Raw genomic sequence first — 20,773 nt, 5'->3', positions numbered from 1 at the left:
AGTTCCTGTACAGAGACCCCGAACTGACTACATATGAATAAGTGAGCCGACAGTAATTGTGCTTTTAGTTAATACAACCTAAACTGCCTTACTTCTGTCATGTTTGCACTGTGATTGAAACCCCCTTTTCTCAGAGAGGGTGTGATGAGTCAATGCTGAGGAGTTAAATTGTTTATAGAAGCAGCATAATCACCTTGGCCATCATCAGCTCTAGCTGAGTGGGTGGAAACATAAGTGGCGTATGTTGCCAAGTAAAGGAGTCCATAAGTGTTTGTATAATTTTTGGTGATAATATCCATAATTCTTGAATCAAAGTATATTTCTTTAAAAGGTTAAATAACATTTGTTTAGGATTTTTTTTGATGGAAATAGCTAAATATGTTTCCTCACTGGTGTCGCGGGCGTGGTAGAGCCTATCCCAGCAATCTTCGGGCGAGAGGCGGGGTACACCCTGAACTGGTCGTCAGCCAATCGCAGGGCACATATAAACAAGCAACCATTCGCACACACATTCACACCTAAGCCCAATTTAGAGTCCTCAATCAACCTACCATGCATGTTTTTGGGATGTGGGAGGAAACCGGAGTGCCTGGAGAAAACCCACGAAGGCACGAAGAACATGCAAACTCCACACAGGCGGGGCCTGGATTTGAACCCCGATCCTCAGAACTGTGAGGCAGATGTGCTAACCAGTCGGCCACCGTGCCCCCATAAATTAACTTTTCCATGATATTCTTTATTTTTTGGAAAGGGTTTGTTTGGTAGCAACACAAACTTTAAGAATGTGGGGATTGACTTCCCTCTCTGAAAAAGAGGGTGAAGAAAAACAATATCTCCATGAGACCGACAATGATTGCAGAACTTTTCTGAAAAGTGGAAAAGAACCCAAAATATACTACTTTGGAATAATTAATGCAGGCACCAACAAATGCCAAAAAATGTGTCAGGGCCCACAGATGCGAATTATCTTTAATTGACTGGATTGAGGACAAGTAATAATGAATATCAATATTGCAAGCATTGGGACACGTCATTATACGTGCAGCCAGCCATCCTCAACCACAGCTCCCAAGGCAGACATCCACAGAGCTATTCTGTAGAACAAATTAATGAATGAAATAATTGTGACTTCCTCCAAGCAACGTGGATTGCAGATTATTCGTGCATTGATTGAATGAAATCCTTTTCTTTTCACATAGCTGAATTTGTTGTGTGATGATTCATTAATTGAAATGTGGGTGTATTCTACGGCTTCAGCTACATGTTTGGGAGACCCTTGTTTAATTTTGGCTTGTTTGTGATGTCTGTACGGCAACTGGATGTAAATTGCAGCCAGGAAAATTATTGCACATCGGCATGATTTGGCAGTGTGTAATGCAAAATGCTGCATAGGTCTGCAATCTCCCGCTAAAATTTTCAGGTGGGGACAACAGAATCGCATTGTGCACTCGGCTGGCTTTGGTGATGCGCTGAGTGCGTTCTATTTGTAGCTTCACTATTCTACAACAAGGTTTTGTTTGTACGCATGGTCAGAGCTGTGTGAAAATTTACACATCCCCACAGATCAATCCAACTTGATAAATAAATCCCATATTTTGCGCGGGAATGTTCGTCGCACGCTTTATGCACAGTTCTGGGTGTATGCTTGATAAATGAGTTGTCTGGAAAGGGATCATTCTTTTTAGAGTGATGGAATCCAGCACATACTTAGCCCTAGGATACACCCAAATAAAGATTTGATTCGTATCTCGATTTCTGACCCACGGTTTGAACTCACTTAATTTTTTTTATAGATTAATATAGTGAATAGGGTTGGGTGAAAATATCGATTAATCGATGCATTGCAATATATCGATTCAGTAAATCCTCTGTATTGATTCACCTCCTGGCCAGTGGGGGTCGCTTTGCATTTGATTCAACCAAAGAACAAAGAAATGGTCAGCAAATGTGACCTTTGGGGTCATTTTGGATTCCTGTGTAAATCTGGAACATGGGAAATAGACGAAAGTAAGATCTTTAGTAAACTGTGCAAGGCAAAATTTGTATTTTCATCCATCATTTCCAAGACGAAAGCGATACTATTTAAGTTTATAGAACTGTTGATTTTTACTTTCGTTATTGGACAAATGTTTATTTTCAGATCTTTTATTATTTTCATATCTTTTACTGTTCAAATATGTGAGGTGACATACCACATACAGTATGTCCACATGACCATTTAAAAACTGTCACCAGGTACGTACGCTAATTACACTGGTCAACAACAAATTTTTCTACGATTTTTTTTTATTTTTGTTTTTTAGCTGATTTTGGACAATTTCGATGTACTGAATCCAAATAGGAAAAAGAGGAAATTCTGGTCCACCATCCGGCGTCCCAGGAGGGGGAAGCAGTGCACCATCAATACTGTTTTATAGTGGGGATGGGACACTGCTGATCTCGACTCAGGACGTTGTGAATCGGTGGGGAGAATACTTCGAATACCTCCTCAATTCCACCGACACGCCTTCCCATGAAGAAGCAGAGTCTGGGCTCTCTGAGACGGGCTCTCCTATCTCTGGGGTTGAGGTCACCGAGGTAGTTAAAAAGCTCCTCGGTGGCAAGGCCCCGGTGGTGGATGAGATTCGCTCGAGTTGCTAAAGGCTCTGGATGTTGTGGAGCTGTCCTGGTTGACACGCCTCTGCAACATCGCGTGGACATCGGGGACAGTGCCTCTGGATTGGCAGACTGGGGTGGTGGTCCCACTTTTTAAAAAGGGGGACCGGAGGGTGTGTTCCAACTACAGGGTGATCACACACCTCAGCCTTCCTGGTAAGGTCTATTCAGGGGTGCAGGAGAGGAGGGTCCGTCGGGAAGTCGAATCTCAGATTCAGGAGGAGCAGTGTAGTTTTCGTCCTGGCCGTGGAACAGTGGACCAGCTCTACACCCTCGGCAGAGTCCTTGAGGGTGCATGGGAGTTCACCCAACCAGTCTACGTGTGTTTTGTGGACTTGGAGAAGGCGTTCAACCGTGTCTCTCGGGGAGTCGTGTGGGGGGTGCTGAACCCCCTGATACGGGCTGTTCGGTCCCTGTACGACCAGTGTCAGAGTTTGGTCCGCATTGCCGGCAGTAAGTCGGACTCGTTTCCGGTGAGGGTTGGACTCCTGCCATTTCAAAGACAACATAGGTTTGTGTCTTACAGTATCACGATTTTCAGTTTTGTTACAGGCTTACTTAGCCCTACATGACAACTTTTCAAAATAATAATTTATTTTTACTCCCAAAAATCAATAAATGAACGGACAAATTGACACTCAGACCAATGTGGTTGACTTTCGCAGGGAGTTTATTTACAGTAGACTTCTGTCTGGAACTATTACCGCTAAATAAGGTGCAGTGACCACACTCAGCTCACTCATAGTTGTGCAAATTATGCAAGCAAAGTAACACCAAAGAGCTGACTGGAAACAACCTGGATGCCAGGTTTGTCACTTTAGCCCCTGCCAGCATCAACATCTGTGCATGTTTGAGTTGGATTAAGTGGGTAAGAGAGGCTTTAAAAGACCATGTATGTTGCCCTTCTTTCAGGAACTCCCTTGCCAAAGGGATTTGTGTGTGCATGCGTGTGCTTGCGTTCGTATGTGTTTCAAGGGCATTGTGAGGAGGATGCTCACAATCGCTTTGGTAGGGGTAGACAGTTATCAGATTTTAGATGCTTCTATGGAGGCCAGTTGCACTTTGATAGGGAAGTCCTGATTGTACTCAGGAACTTTGAGTGAATGAACGTGTAAATGCTGACGTGTCTCCATTCGTGCTTTATTAAGTATTCCTTCTTGTTGTAATTGTGTCATGAGGATATTGTATCTGTGTCTTCTTGATGGTGCAATCCAAATGGAATATTGTTGTTTTTAATAACTTTTTTTTATATATATCTCATTGTGTTTATGTATAACGCAATCAATGTTACTCTTGAGAACAAAGGATTGATTTATCATTGATGCCACAGTCTTCCTTCTTGTGATAAATTATATGAAGAAATTGTACTTCATGGATGTATTATAATAGTAGTGAACAAATTCCCATTAATTATTTTTTTTTAAGGAGCATGGAAACATATCCATGCTTTCATCACTATTGGCATATGCCATATATCATCTTATCCATCCATATCTTAGCCCACTCCCCAGCCTGGAACATAGTTTACCATCACATTCAGTATTACCACTTATGCTTGGACATAACTGAGGTGCAGGTATCAGCCAGCACTGCCTGTGGAGAACAGAGCAGCACTGACAGCCAAAACCAGAGATTTGACTTCATTCATGAAGTCCTGTAATGACAGGGAAAAAGATTGGACACGCATTGCCAAACTAGATGGCAGTAAGCTTGCTTGGTTGCGCAGGGGAGCGCTGTTTAAACCATTGAGGTTGTTTATCCCCACATCATACTTCTACAAGGAATGCTTTTAAACAGTACCCCACTTTTCGCAGCTATATTTGATGTCGGTCGTATTACACTGTTGAGACTGTCTCCAAAACCCTACAGAGAAAAAATTAAACTTGCAACCAGCTTTGATTCTTAAAACAGCCACTTAAAAAGTGGACTCTTTGGTCCGTAACATCTATCAGGCTTGTGTGTTTAGCATGGGTGCAAATGGCAGAACATCTCTGCTTCACTACAAATTAATCTTCCATCGTTCGTTCATAATCTTGGAAATGTTGTAGAGCGTGATGCCAGATGTTCTACATTACCGTGCTTTATATTTTTAAATGTAAATTACTGTTAGATTTCACTCAAGCCATTTGCAGGATAGTTTGAACATAGCCCGCAGTAAGCTTTCAGGTTTGTGTAGACCTTTGTGTATACAAAATCTAGACGAGGAGGAAGAGTAGCCTTTCTTTTCTGTGTTCCCACTAAAAAGTCTCTATCAGATTAGTGCCAGGTTTTTGAGACCCTAAGAGACAGGAACAGCCCAGTCTTCCTCACCTGAGCAAAGCCTAATCCAGCCTAATCTAATAATTGCTCCCAAATTCACTGTCTCATAAAAGCAGGGCTGCAGGATGGCGGCTGCTTCAGAAGGCTTGTCTAGCATGGGTAATAATACTCATGGCTCCTTTCAGTAATACAGCTCAAAGGTCAAACTCATCACAAAGGTTATATATTAGGTTATTTGGTTCTCTGTAAATTATGTCAAATTTCTTTGCTCTACTTTCCCACTCAACCTGCCCACACTTTTTTTGTCCTCAGGATTTAAAGTTTACATGAGGCAGAATTAGACTGCCTGTTTTTCAACAGTTGGCGTCTTATGAGTGGGTGTTGAAAGGTGGTCGGCCTCAGTCGAACTATATTTTAGATGTCGCTTTGACATACAGCTTGACAGTTATAAAAGCAGGTGTGGAGGGACACAGTAGGGAAACATGATGAGCGACGTGTGCTCATATTTGCTATGAAATGTTTCTTAATTTGGAGCCGCTGTCACTTTGGCACCCACCTCTCCTGTACTGTATACCAGAATAAGAAATAGCATAACGTTGTGTCGGCGTTGCAAAGTTCTGTGTTGAAGTAAAATCAAATCACATAAAATTAATCCACACTACAGTTATTGTCGTGGAATATTAGTTACATGGACAAGGCTCGCAAGCTACACATTTGCAACAGTGGTGTAGCGGGCTAGCAGGTTAGCAAACGGACCAGCGGCCGGGTCGTCTGGAATGATGGTTTTTAGCCACGCCCCAAAAATGTGGACAACTGAAATGGTGAAAAAGAGTTTAACACTATCCCTCAACGATTCAGTCATAAATTGTTCTCTCTTTGCACGTTCTCAGCTCTTCTGATTTAATGAAATCACTGAAATCAATTTACAGGGTCTTTAATAGACATCCCGATAATGTTGAGGTCAGGTCTATTTTCAACAATTCTACCTAGTTAGGAGACACTAACAGCCTACATTGGTTGGCCTATTAGAAAACACTCAGCGAAGTGTATAGGTGGAGCCAGACAAACACTTTGATGCTTATTATGAGCATCATGACTGACACTTGTTCCACCTCCTCTGCACATTTTTACATCTGTATTTTGTTTTATTATTATTATTATTATTATTTCTGTCATGGAGATCATGTGGGAACACTTCATCCTTTCCGAAAGTGAGGAGTGCAGACATGCTCAGACTTGTTAGGATGGATGGGTCCTCCTTTGATAACGGTGTAGGAGTGGTGACATACATCTGTCGAAATATAACTTTAGGAGCTTTTATGTGAAATAAATCCACTCACAAACAAGACTCTTAGGTTGTTAGTGTCAGGTTTTTGTTTATACATCTGTCAAAACCTAGATCACTTCAGATTACGGTGGTTGAGCAAGAGCAAAGCAAAATGATGTGGGATCTGGTCCACCGGGAGATCTTGCATACTGGTTGCCATGCCAGTGTTGCCTGGTAATAAGCAAGGGAGTTAGGATCTTTGTCTGGTTTGGTGCAGAGACCACCGCCTGCTGTCACTGGTAAAAAGGAGAACACCATGCAGAAAATGAAAGCGATCTCATTTAGCTTTGTTATAATAAGCTTGGCCTTTTTTTCCACAGAAGCGTATAACTTTACCCAGAGCAATTACCTAGTACAATAAGAGCCAGGATTGCAATATGGTAGGAGGTATGCATACCTGTGACAATGGTAAGAAATTAGCTTCTTTCAATTGAAGTTCCCTTTAGGAGCAGTGGAATGAACACAGCGATGTACTCTGCAGATTTAAAATAGGACCAGTAGAGATCTTTTTACTGATGTTCTGCAATGAGGCAACTGGGAATTGTTCTTTTTTACATTTTCTATTCACCATTTAATTGATCAAGGTTGAGCTACAATCGTCTATTTTAAGCTCTTATAATGTCCTGTATGATGTCCTGATGTGATTTATATAACATTTGAAAATTTAATGACATCCAATACAAGAGCTGTATCATAAATTCTGTCTTTTCAAGCAAAATGTTATTATTGTGGTTGTGGTTTGCATTTGTGTGGAAGTGCACTGAATCCAGCTGTTGTTCCAATACTTTGGTTGATTCTAATTTTTAGGGGTGTAACGATTCATTTAAAAAAGAAAAAGAAAATTGTATCATGATTCGTGGTTGCTGATTTGATTCAAGGACGTTATTGGTTCATCTAGAATGATGCAACTCGGAACGATTCAGTGGCTTGAATTCAATTCAGTAACTTTTTAGCCAAAAATTCAGTGTGAAAACAAAAATAAAATACAACAAATACCTGGATACTGGACAGTGCAGGTGAAAATTCCTTTGGTTTCTCGCGAATGTATCAGGTAAAAGTAATTATGGATATAATAAACAGCCATTGATGGCAAATGCATTCACACTTTATTTGAATAAAGTGCAACTAACATTTCTTCAGGTTGGCTTAACTATTGTTAAGGTTTACTGTTAAGGTTGACCTGCCACCTAATGCAAATGTTAAGAATAAACACAGTTAGTGTAATTTAACACAAAATACGTCATGCTCAAATGTTCTAATCATATTTAATACTACTAATCATATTTGTCACTACCCACTGATCTGTCACAATGTGTGAGTATGATGTACATCTATCTGTCTTGTTAGTGTTTTGCTGAAGTATGTCCGTGATGGAATTTTGCCTGTTAAATGTCTCTGCTGTCAAGATAAATAAGAATGCCTGACCTCTTTGTTTGGGCTACATTTTAGCTTCATGCTCTAGTGATTTCTTTGTGAGGGTCATGCTGGAGGTACCAAGCCCATGTTGGAAACCACTACTGTATTGGGGTTAAAAAAACAAACACTTTTACAGAATAATTTAAACGCAACGATATACAAATATTTCATGCACAAATTGACTGTGGCCAACAATTTAAAGTAATTTTAGGGGGTTAGAAGGAAATATAATTTGGAGCCATACTTTAATAGTTGAGTAGCCATACATAGTGCTGTGAAAAAGTATTGCCCTTCTCAAATTCTTATATTTATGCATAGTTTCCCCACTTTAAGATCATCAAACAAATGGAAATATCAGACCGATATAACCCAAGTGAACTCAAACTGGTTTTTTTAATGCTGATTTCATTTAAGGAATAAAAAATAATTAAAAGTTACCTGGCCCTGTGTGGAAAAAGTAATCACCCCCCTTGTTAAAATCATGAATTGTAGCTAATCACAATTTTTGGTTAATTTTCACTGATCACACCCAAGCGTGATTACCTCCGGAACTGTTCAATCAAGAAAACACTTAAACAGACTTAACACTTAAGTCCGACAAAAGACCTAAAAAAGCTGCAACAAAATTACACAATCCAAAGAAGTTCCAGAACAGTTGAGAAATAAAGTAATTGACATCTGTCAGTCTGGAAAGGGTTACAAAAGCCATTTTTAAAGCTTTAGGATTCCACAGGGGGAGAGCCATTATCCTCACATGGAGAAAACATGGAACAGTGGTGAACCATTCCAGGAGTGGCCAGCCTACAAAGATTAACCCAAGAGAACAGCAATGACTCATCTAGGAGGCTACAGAGGAACTCGGGACAACTTCTAAAGAACTGCAGGCCTCCCTTGCCTCAGTTAAGGTCAGTCAGTGTTCATAACACAACAGTAAGGAAGAGACTGGGCAAAAACTGCATCCATGGCAGAGTTCCAAGGCGAAAACCACTGCTGACCAAAAACAACATAAAGGCTTGTTACTTTTGCAAAAAAAAAAACATGAGAATTATTCCCAAGACTCTTCTGAAAATATTATATGGACTGAGGGGATGAAAGTTGAGATTTTGGTCGGTGTGTGTCTCGTTACTTCTGGCATAAATGTAGCACAGCATTTCAGAAAAAGAACATCATACCAACAGTCAAACGTGGTGGTAGTGTGATGGTCTTGGGCTGCTTAGCTTCTTCAGGACCAGGACAACTTGCTGTGATTGATGGAACCATTTATTAACAGAAAATCCTTCAGGAGAATGTTTAGCCCTCAGTTTGTGACCTCAAGCTGAAGCGCACTTGAGTTTTGCAGCAGGATAAAGATCCAAAACACACCAGCAAGTCAACTTCTGAATGGTTTAAGTCCAGACTTGAATCTGATGGAAATGCATTGGAATTACCTTAAAAATCCCATTCATGCATGAAAACCCTCCATTTTTTCAGAATTCAAACAATTGCGCAAGGAAGAGTGGGCCAAAATATCTCCACAAAGATGTGAGAGAGTCATTGCCAGTTATAGAAAATACTTCAGTTTAAGTTGTTGCTTGATAAATGAAAATCACCCCCAAAAAACAGCATTTTAAATTCACTTGGTTTATATTTGTCTGATATTTACAGTTGATTGATGGTCTTAAAACATTAAAGTGAGGAAACTATGCAAATATATAGATGTAATATAGATATTATAGATAAAATAATAATATAGAATTTGAGAAGGGGGCCAATACTTTTTCACGGCACTGTATTTATTTTTGTTTAGGGGTTTTCCACGAGAATATTTGACCATATAACTGTCACATCCGCTTGCACGCACACAGTGGTTTGCTGTCAGCCCATAAAATATCTGCGAGTAGGCTCTAGTTCCTCCCATGATTTTACCCTTCATTCCCAGTCCACTTTATCTTGCAGGCATCTGGGTCTGAAAACCCATCTGAGGATGAAGCTATCAATGATTTTCATCTGAGGTTTTCCTTTTAGCTTTTGAAAACTTGTTCTTGCCAGTAGAGTGATGGATGGTCTGTGGCTTCTCTCTGAAAATACAGTGCAGGCTGTCATCCAGGATAGATTCCTAAAATTTGATTATGGAATTGCTATCATTCAGAACTTAGCTTCCAATGGCTGGCATTCTGTCACATCTACATAAAAATGGTTTTCCCATCTCTTTGTGTTTCACTCCATTTTACATCCCCTCTGAATAAAATTACCCTGCTTACTTTGCATCCCAGTGCAGCAGCAGAAATCTGCACCTTCCCAAATATCTGAATATTACAATATTTATAACAATCTCCTCACGTCACTGAATTAGTGGAGCAGTTTAAATATTGTAAGCATACAAATGCAAACAGCGGTGTTTTTTTAAGTACAACTGCTCCAGTTAGAATTAATTGGCCACAGGCAGTCGAAGTCTTCCTTCCTGGACCATCTTGTTCACTGTCCTGTCTGCTGCTCCTGGCAGTCCAGCAGCAAGAGTAGATGCTTTTAACGAGAGAATAGTTCCCAGAGCTGTATGCATTAGCGTTTCCGTGCATTCTGAAAATGGATAGGATATTTTCCGTTCAGTGCACTCAGTAAAAGCCCCTGTCCGACCTCCGCTCTGCATAAAACAAACAAGATGTTTGTCTCTGCATGTAAATCAAGCTATTCAAGCTCTTTGGTAGTTGTTGGATACAAAAATATTGTGGTCTTATTCTGTGCTTCTTTGATGTTTAGTATTCACTAACAGGTTGTGCATTTGTTTGTGCATTTCAGGAAAGATCTGCTATCTGATCTCATACTATTATATCCGGTGCGATTGATTCTGCTGCTTGTTAAATAGTGGTTTGAAATTGCAAACATGACAGTTGGTTGAGGGCGTTCATTGTTATCAGTGGCAGAAAATGTTTCTGATTGATTATGTTTTTGGTTCTTGACGGGATCTATAACCCTGCTGTCACTGGTATAAACAATAGTCTAATGGGTTAGGCTTTCAGAACCGGGTGCCAGTGATTGTGATGTCCTTGAGATAAGCATCTGAGCACAGTGATGTTGGTTATTCCAATCAATGCATCAGCAAGGCTCATTTCTGTGACGCCAAAACTCTGTTCCGCCATCTTGTCATTGGGAAACACTTGCCTGCTGTTGCCTTGCTTTGACTTGGATATTTGATATGGGTGCTGCTCCTACATCAGCATCGTTGGTTTTTATTACTCTGCAGTAACTTAAGAAAAATGTCATAATCAACTTTGTTCCAATTGTCTCCACAATGGAGAGAGCAGTGAGCCTGTCATATTTGTCTCTCTTGTCACTCAATCGATACATCCATCCATTCTCTGTACTACTTATCCTGTTCAGGGTCATGGCTAGGACTGGAGCCTATCCTAGCTGACTTTGGGCCAAAGGCAAACTACTCCCTGGACTTCAGTCAGCCGAGCGCTGGGCATTGAGTGGGAATCAAACCCCTGCCTGCTTCCTGTATCTGTTATGTGAACCACTACACTACAAACAACGACTGTATTCATTTCCCCAGCCCTTTGCACAGTCAGTCTAAATCGGTATCCAAAAAAAAAAAAAAAAAAACTTAATAAGCACTTTACAATGAAATTAAACATGGCCATGGATGTGAAGTCATCCTCTTACGTTTTTTTTTCTTCTTTTTTTTCTTTCATGTAAATTTGATTGGCTTTGCGGTACTGTGTATTTTTTCAGATATATGAACTTAGCAACGTATGTCATTGTTTGCTAACAGGCAACTCTTAAGTCAGTATTAGCTCGTGTAGAGCCTTTTACAGTGGATTCATGAATCGAGCCAACTTTGGTTTGACTTCCACCTGATATTTCAGCCAACCAAGGCGGGTTTAATGGGGTCAACAGTGTATTGAATCGAAGAGGAGAATCCCTGTGCGCAGACATTTTATCCTTTCAGCACATTTCGCCATCAGTCTTTAACCTACTTTCTTACTTCCACTTTGTTGTCAGTTACCTTAATCAGAATTGATGTTAATATTGCATACGACCTGCTGCTCTCACCGGTACATTAGTGTATTGTTGTAAGCAACACTCGGAAAGTGCATATTGATCCCTGTAATAGTCAGGAGTACCCACTCAGCTTTTGTAGTTGCAAAGCCAATTTTCCCATCCATTAATTTTCAGGGTCACAATAGCAGCAGATTAAGGGAACAAAGGAGAGGGGTCATTGCATGGGTGGCCTGGAAGGGCCATCTGGAAGGCATCCTACAATTGTAACTCAACCACCTGTTGACTCATTTTGATTCAAAGGAACTATGACTCAGTTTACCACAAACGACTGGATTCCATTTTAGAATCGTAAAATAAGGCATTGTATAAACTCATGTTAAGTGTGCTCTTGTATGCTGTTTGCTGCCTTTTTTTCTTTAGCTGTTGCATTTCCTCAGTTCCCAAATGAGCTGTGATCAGCAGCATTGCACCCTTTAATTACCCTTGTTGAAGGCTTGCTTGCTTCAGCTGCAGTACTTTACAACAGTTTTTCTTCAATGAATGAGGGATTTTCTCTTCAGCATTTTATACGACTCATCTAGCAACGTATATATGAAATACACCATATTACCAAAGTACTCGCTCACCTGCCTTTACTCACACATGAATTTAAGTAACATCTCAGTCGTAATCCATAGGGTTCAATATGATGTCGGTCCACCATTTCCAGCTATAGTAGCTTCAACTCTTCTGGGAAGGCTGTCCGCAAGGTTTAGGAGTGTGTTTATGGGAATTTTTTACCATTCTTCCAGAATCGCATTTGTGAGGTCACAGACTGATGTTGGACGAGAAGGCCTGGCTCGCTGTACACTTGAAATCAACCCAAAGGTGTTCTATTGGGTTGAGGTCAGGACTCTGTGCAGGGCAGTCAAGTTCATCCACACCAGACTCTGTCATCCATGTCTTTATGGACCTTGCTTTGTGCACAGCCATGTTAGAAATTGAAGAACTGTTCCCACAAAGTTGGAAGGATGGAATTCTCCAAAATATTGGCTCCTTAGTTCCAGTGAAAGGAACTCTGAAGGATTCAGCATACCAAGAGCTTTTGGACATTTCATTGCTCCCAACTTTGTGGAAACATTTTGGGTATGGCCCCTTCCTGTTTCAAAATGACTGTGCACCAATGCAGAAAGCAAAGTCCATAAATGCATGAATGAGATAGTTTGGTGTGGATGAACTCAACTGTCCTTACACCAACCTGATAGAACACCTTTGGGATGAATTATAGGACAGACTGAGACCCAGGGCTTTTTTTCCAACATCACTGTGTGGCTTCACAAATACACTTCTGGAAGAATGTCCCAAAATTCCCTACACATACTCCTGAACCTTGTGGAAAACCTTCCCAGAAGAGTCAAAGCTGTTGTAGTGGTAAAAGGTGGATTGATGTCATACTAAACCCTATGGATTAAGAAGGGAATGTCACTTCAAATCATATGTGATTTACGACTGGTGAGTGAATACTTCTGGTGTAAGTGCCATATTGGCTGATTTAAATGGAAAGTCTCGAATGATCATTATTTTTATTTTTTTTTATCATCTTATTTTCTGCTTGAGATTATAGGCATTCCGATAGTATTTTTTTCCCCAGTCAACTGCATGATAAACTAAATTTGAATGGACCTTCTTATAAAACAGTGAGAATGACGTCTGTGATTTTGACTTTTGCCTGCAATTTTTCTACAGTAGTTTTCTCAACACTCATAAACTTGACTAACATAAGCTTAGTTTTTTCCCACTTTATCGCTCACAATTTCCCTTTCAACTCCCCTCACTTTGAACTCCCTCAGAAGTTAGGATGTTGTTTGTCCTCCTTATCTCTTTGAATGTCCCTCTGTGCACTCAGTCTAAGCATTCTCTCCCCCCCCCCCCCCCCCCCGTGTGCTCACTGAGAAAGCATGAACCACATTTTAGGTTTCAATATGGTCAAAGAGGCAAAGAGAGAACCATTTAATTCACTGACACTGCAGTTGTGATTTGTATATAAATATATTATGTGCATATCTTTGGAACGTGTTCATTCTAAAGTGTCTCTATGAGAGGCAGGGCTGCAATGTGTTTGAAGGATACAGGTCATGGCGCCTGCCCTTTTTCCTGGTTTGAGCTGCAGCACCGTGAACTTGGCAGACATCCTCAGATGTGATAGACTGTTACTCTGCATCTCATCACTCTCCTCCTCGTCAGTCATCCTGTGGCTGGCGTAAACACCTCATCTCTGTGTGCTGTCTGTATTGGCGGGGACTTTTTCCGCAAGTCATTCCCTTTTTGCACTCAGAAAGTACTCTCACATATATTCACAGACACATTGCGTCAACAAGTATGAAGTAAACCACCAACCGCATTCCACAGCTCCTCCGCTGCATTGCAAAACGGCACGCAGAATATCATATGTACAAACACTGTGCCAAGTTGGCTGAGCCTGGAGGAACTTGGCTGTCTCACAACCTGGCAGTGTGCTTCGCATGGAGGCAATATTGTTGTTATTTGAAATGAATGTTAAGACGCTTGCGCTTCCTAGTTTTAAACTGATTAAATTCCCAGCCTCTTAAGAGAGTTGTCTGCGGCACAATGCCCAAACACTGTGTTGTAACTAGGGAGGGGTATTTGACTGATTTTCCTTTACTGACCATGGGGAAAATGAACAAATAACATTTTCATGGGTTGACAAATGTACTGCACAATTTAATCAACTTGTGTTTTGCCATGGTTTGCTTGGATGTACCTCAACTCCCAAAAGTTGAAGTCATGGTTTTCTTTAGACCCAAAACTAGTGGTAATTGACAACTTGGTCAAAGCCTAGGCATACACTCCGTTTTAGCTCAATTGCGTCAAGATGTGATGAGTCAACAAACAATTGCACACAATGGACTGGATTATTTTTCACAAATTAAGTGATTAATCAGGTATTATGCCTATCCCAGATTGTAGCATTGTCTCCCAGTCCCATTGTAGGCTGGTCCACATGTTGATCATTGGAGTTTTTCATTGCTTTTATTATTTTATTATACATACTGATTCTTGTGTCACCAGATTTTTTCTTAATTTGGATATATGTTACTGTGTGGCGGAACGGAGGACGACTGTTTAGCAGATCTGCCTCACAGTTGTGAGGACCCAGCCTCAAATCCGGCCTCGCCTGTGTGGAGTTTGCATTTTCTCCCCGTGCCTGCGTGGGTTTTCTCCAGTACTCTGGTTTCCTCCCACATTCCAAAACATGCATTGTAGGTTAATTGAAGATTCTAAATTGCCTGTAGGCGTAAATGTGAGTCCGACTAGTTGTTTGTTTACATGTGCCCTGCGATTGGCTGGCAACCAGTTCAGGCTGTACCCCACCTCGCTCCCAAAGATAGCTGGGACAGGCTCCAGCACGCCCGCGACCCTAGTGTGAGGATAAGCGGTACGGAAAATTAATGGATGAATGTTACTGTGTATGTAAAGGAACAAGTAGCCATAACAGCCACTTCACATATTGCACAACCTGAGGGTAGAAATGTTGCTTATAATGTCAATTATCTGGCAGTGGGTGTCCTTGTGGTATCTGCAAATCTGCTTGCCACACTTAGTTTGCCACTGAGGAAAGAAAAGCCCACAAGACTTTGACCTCCACAAAGATTAACCCACTTTTCTGCCAGACCTGAATGCTAAAAAAGTACCACAGCTATTGTTGTTTTTTTTTTTTCAACTGAATGGTGTAATGGAAATGTGTATCTTAAGGGCTTTTTTGCATCACATCTTATGTGCCAAGGTATTTTTCCCCTAATGCCATTCCAATAAGAAAAGGGAAAATAAAAAAGGAAAACAAGTACAGTTGCTTATCATTAGCACAAAAAAAGGTAGCCTTTCCTTGTATATGTGATGTATGATCTTTGTGGCAGGAATTTTTTCTGGATGGATTTGTTTCTGAAAATCTAATAAACACACAGGGGTTACAGAATTTGCTGTTGCTTCACTCATTTAATTCTATCACTTCACTGAGAAGCAAAAGTTGCTGCCAACTAGGCCTGTCCTGATTAAAGGGGGGAAAAAAATGACGATATATTTTCTCAAAAAGTATCACGATAAACCATAGTTTTTTTATGCCTCTGAAATCATGAAAAAATAAGGCCCGCCCTTTTTTGCTTTTAAATAAGTATTGTTATAATTATTATTATTGTTATTATTATAATTTCATTTGTTGTCTCTCTATATATTTTTTCTCTCCCCTGTGATATAGATCCCCTGGGTCTGAAATAAAGAATAAAAAGCTGCAAGACTATGTGGTTGGTCCTCCAAACACCAGCCCTTCACCTGTCAATCAAATATACGTTAAGGTTCGCTGTAGTCAACTACTGGCTGAATAATCTGTGCCACTGAGGTTATTTTTAATAAATAATTAACTTTCCAGTGTTTGTGTTAATTGGGGACTAACACACACAAGTTGTAGAGAGATGCTGACGTTTTAAAGCTCGAGCACATTAGCTCGTGGGCTAGCGAACCCAATGAAAAGTTAACTTTCCCTTAAGTGTGTCTGTTGTATGAATCTATGCGCTGCACATGGAGCCATCCAACTCTGTCTGCTCACTGTGTGATCCACGCGCTGGCTCACCACAACAATGACAATTTATCGAGTCCGGAAAAACTATCGTGTCCATTTTTTTTATCAAACGATAAGTCGATATAGGCGGCACGTTGGCCGACTGGTTAGAGCGTCAGCCTCACAGTTCTGAGAAGCGGGGTTCAATCCCCGGCCCCACCTGTGTGGAGTTTGCATGTTCTCCCCGTGCCTGCGTGGGTTTTCTCCGGGCACTCCGGTTTCCTCCCACATCCCGAAAACATGCATTAATTGGAGACTCTAAATTGCCCGTGGGTGTGAATGTGAGTGTGGAGGGTTGTTTGTTTGTATGTGCCCTGCGATTGGCTGGCAACCAGTTCAGGGTGTACCCCGCCTCCTGCCCGATGACAGCTGGGATAGGCTCCAGCATGCCCCTGACCCTAGTGAGGAGAAGCGGCTCAGAAAATGGATGGATAGATGGATAAGTCGATATAGTAATTATCGTGAAAGCCCTACTTCCAACTCTTGCGCAGATTTTGGTTTGAGCATGTGTTTTCATCTGATACGGAAGAGAACACTGTGGTTGCAAGGGGTGGTGAAGGTCAAACAGTGAGGTATTGCGTCAGCTTCAACAAGGTCTTTGATTTAACATTATTGAAGGATTTCTCTTGTGACTCGATTCCAGTCACCAGTTTTTCAGTGTGGTGACACATCCCTCCCCCATAACACATAATGCCCACACACTCTTGGTGGTACGCTTCATCAACTCTTAGCAGTGGACTGTTCCTTATGATAACAAACTTGACATCAGGTATGCGAACTCGCTGATGAGCACTGCCTTGACAGAATATAGAGGTCCATTGTGGTAGCTGTTGGAACACGAAGAGCGATTACTGCTAAAGTTCAAGCACAGTAAAAGCAACTGGTCTTGACACTGATATGTAGCTAAATAAAGTGGCCAGCATATTAAAGACACCTCTGCATATGATGCAAAGCAATTTTTACGCCGCTGCAATCTATGACTGCAATAATAAACAAACTGCTAATCTTGAAACTCAGTTGAGCATTATCTGTAAAAGCGGATACAGATACATTGTATCTCATTAGATGTGCAGCTGTAGTCAATGTTGTAACAAGTATATTTAGTGAACTGAAATATACACTGTCCACAATACTCATTCAATTCATATACGCTATTCCAAGTTAAACTAATGTCACCGCTACCAAGGAAAATAGTTAAGCACACTAAAATGATCGTGGTTGTATCGTGTTCTTGGAGCTTTGGTTCAGGCTTCATTCCATTGGTTCCCTCCACTGAGATGTGGTTAAATAGAGCAGAAAACATGTATTCACAGTGCTGGTAGATGCGCCATGAAAGATTCAAGTGTGCGTGAGAGTGTGTGTGCAACACTTTGTGTCTTATTTGAGAGCTATCTTCGTAAAGTGAGGGCACATGACTTGTACTGTGTGTGTGTACGCGAATGTGCTGTGTGTGTCTGTGGCTGTGTATTCGATTGGAAAACTCACAGCCTCATAAACTAGAACACTTTTTCCCCGTCTAGTCCAGATAATTTTCAAACATTCTCCCACAAGGCCAATTGGTCCTGTCATTTATTGTCCCTCTTTCTTCCTCTCAGTTTTGTCCATCCAGGCTGCTGCCATCCAGTTCACCAGGGAGCCCAAGTCTCAGGATGCTCTGCATGGCCGTAGCGCCATGCTCCGCTGCGAGGTCAGCGAGCCGACTGACATCACCTACCGTTGGCTCCACAATGGCCAGCCGTTGGAAAACAGCGACAGGCGCTACCAGGAGGGCAGCAATCTCAAGTTTAACGCAGTGGACCGCCAACTGGACGCAGGAAACTTCAAGTGTGTGGCACAAAACACGGCAATGGGAGAGGTGCTCCACTCCACCAATGCCTCCTTCAATATCAAATGTAAGTGTTTCATTTCAGGCCAGGTTCTCACCCTTCACTCTAAAAGCACCTTGATTTCCTGTGTGAAAATTGCCAGTTGACAGAGTTTCATAGTGGCGACAAGGATGTGCGTCCAGTTTCTGGATCAGAAAAGCAAAACAAAAGTTGCAGTGTAGCATGGCAGCTAAAAAGCTGAAGGAATGTTTCCACTTTGACCTTTGAGGCTTCCTCTCCTTTGCCCAATGGAAACTGGATATGAGTACCACCAAGCAAGCATGCGTTTCTTGTTGCTTTTTCTGTTACATCATACTCTTTTCCCTTGTGCCTTTTGTCTGGATGTTGCGGAGTTGCTTTACCTTATGGATATGTAATCTGAATCACTTGGATCAATGACAGTACCTTTTCTCAGTTAATTGTCATGAAGGCATCTTCAGAAGCAGGCACAGAAGTTTCTTCATTTTACTTAATATTGCTGCAAAGCCAAACGTCATTGGTTTATAAAAAACAATAGAAACAGAAATCCTATTTGGGGCTCCATAACGATCTAGTCATGTATTGTGGAGCAGCCCTTGGTATTAGTTGTTACTATGTACTAAAGTGCCTTCATTTTGAATACTGTATATTCTCTTTCCTCGCTACACTGAAACAGGAATTTCTATGAGTGTTTCCCTGTGTGGGGGAGGAGGTTTTCAAACGAAGTCTGTCATACTCTGAGAAAGAGATAAGCGCTAATCTCAATTCTATACTTCGGCTCTGCGAGCAGATATTTGTGGCCTGTGATGTTAAGTGCATTGTGTTATTGCCAAAAGAAACTCATCAGTTTTCTAAAGCTTCTCTAATGTAAAAGAAATGGCTTTGTTGAAAATAAAGATATCCACTGTGTTAATAATAAAGCTGAGTAAGCAAACAATTCAGACATGAAAGACCAGTTCTCATGATACAAATTCAGCAACTATATTTGGGGTCATTATCATAGCCTTGAATTGGATGGAAGGCAGAAGATTTACCTCTTTTTTCCATTTGTGTATAGACAAGTGTAATCCCTTTTGAACAGTGAAGTGCATCACTCACATAGTTTAAATTGTGTAAAGAGTAAACCAGTTAAAATGACCACCCAGATTAAAGAAACACTTTCATTCTTTTAGTCATTCAGTCTTTTTAGTTTAGATGGGGCACATTAGCAATGGATGCAAAGATTGTGTGTCCTTTAGCATGAAAATTCTAAATTAGTTGCTTGGCATTAAATTAAAAACAATACATGTCATATATAGAACATTCCTCCATTGTAAATCTTGGGAGGTTTTGACCCGGCAATTCTGTTTTTCGTCGCAGTGCAAAGTGGTGTGTGAAGATTAATTAAGAGTACAGTACTGTTACAGTACAGTGAAACCTTAATGGTTGAACATAATCTGTACTAGGAAGCTGGTCAACCTCCAGTGAAGACCTAGTAGAGCAAAACTAAATACTGCATGTCTTAGAACTGTGACACACCATAGAGAAGTGTTGTTAACAACCCTGCTAGATTTAAATGGTTAAAAATATTGCCAACTATATAAAATGAGCCTTGTGGATGAGTGGTGACTCATCTCGATTTAGCCATGCTCAAAAAAAACATGAAAAAATCCTGTACTCTTCGACTAATAAGTCGTAATGAGTCCAGTTTCAGGTTCTTTGTGCGTTATCAGCCTTTCCCGGTGTGTCATTACTGATGCCATCCTATGTTGGCATCACAGTGGAAAAAAAGAAGTGAACCAAAAAGCCAAAATACAGTCCTTCAGGTATTCACTTCACCAAAGTCTCATTAGATGTGATGATTTCGGGAGATTTTTCATCTTGCATGACTTCATGCAAGATGACTGTTACATTATGACTGTATGTTCCTGATAACTTGCTGAATATTTTTTGGGGTGTTACAATTTAGATGACTCCCTGTACATATAGCTAGATAAGTAATAAATCCTCCAGGTTAAATTTCTAAGCTGCGACTTTTTTTGTATATCAACTCATTTGTCTCTGTCGAGATGTGCAGGTTGGCTTCTCTCTGTGGATTGCTTTACATACTGTAAATCAGACCATGTTATGACAAATGGTCTCATATTTCCACAATATACAGTACATTTAACGGGTGATGAAGCTACACACAGCAGAAGACCCCCTCTGGTGCTAATTCTGCCTTAACGTTCACTCATGTGTATGCTACTTTGCGTGCATAGTAGTAAATGAGCTATAGGGTGAGGGGCAGGGTGGTCTACATTTACTGTACCACAGTAGGTTTTTATCCCCCAGCTCCATCCACCCCAGCCTCTGGCACGAAGGAGAGTGTTAATTTATCTTGGTCTCAATGGTGGGTAAGCAAATCATGTCAGTTGAGAGTTACTCAGAGTAATTATCCCCCTCTGTGTTCTCTAATAGGGCTTCAGCCCCCCCTTCGTCATTTTGTTCTGGCTGGCCATTGGGTCTCCATGGCGAGAAGCGCGTCCATCAGAGGCGTCGGCGCCATACCTCACCATTGTCAGGATGTTTGCTGGTCCTGCAGGCGACGCTTTGCCTGACTCGTGGAACAACATGCGGACAGACTGTTTTGGAAATCTTTTGCACGCATCGGGAATTGACATTAGAAATGCAGACAATCACTTTGCACTCCCTATTTAA

At 41.0% G+C, this 20,773-nt stretch overlaps 1 protein-coding gene across 4 annotated transcripts in view; it reads left to right on the top strand.

The window, feature by feature from the left end:
* ptk7b (protein tyrosine kinase 7b) overlaps positions 1 to 20,773 on the top strand; it is a 100,495-nt gene that overhangs the window by 47,601 nt on the left and 32,121 nt on the right. For 3 of the 4 annotated variants that reach the window (XM_061790902.1, XM_061790901.1, XM_061790899.1), the window contains one exon: positions 17,846 to 18,142. In XM_061790902.1, the coding sequence (XP_061646886.1) occupies positions 17,846 to 18,142 (297 nt within the window). Of the gene's footprint in view, positions 1 to 8,390; positions 8,563 to 17,845; positions 18,143 to 20,773 lie in introns of all 4 variants that reach the window. The other variant, XM_061790903.1, reaches the window with a different exon arrangement.

Source organism: Phyllopteryx taeniolatus, chromosome 11 (assembly GCF_024500385.1).
Source record: "Phyllopteryx taeniolatus isolate TA_2022b chromosome 11, UOR_Ptae_1.2, whole genome shotgun sequence".
Lineage (NCBI taxonomy): Eukaryota > Metazoa > Chordata > Actinopteri > Syngnathiformes > Syngnathidae > Phyllopteryx > Phyllopteryx taeniolatus.
The sequence above is the reverse complement of the archived record's forward strand: the minus strand, read 5'-3'. Positions and strand labels throughout refer to the sequence as shown.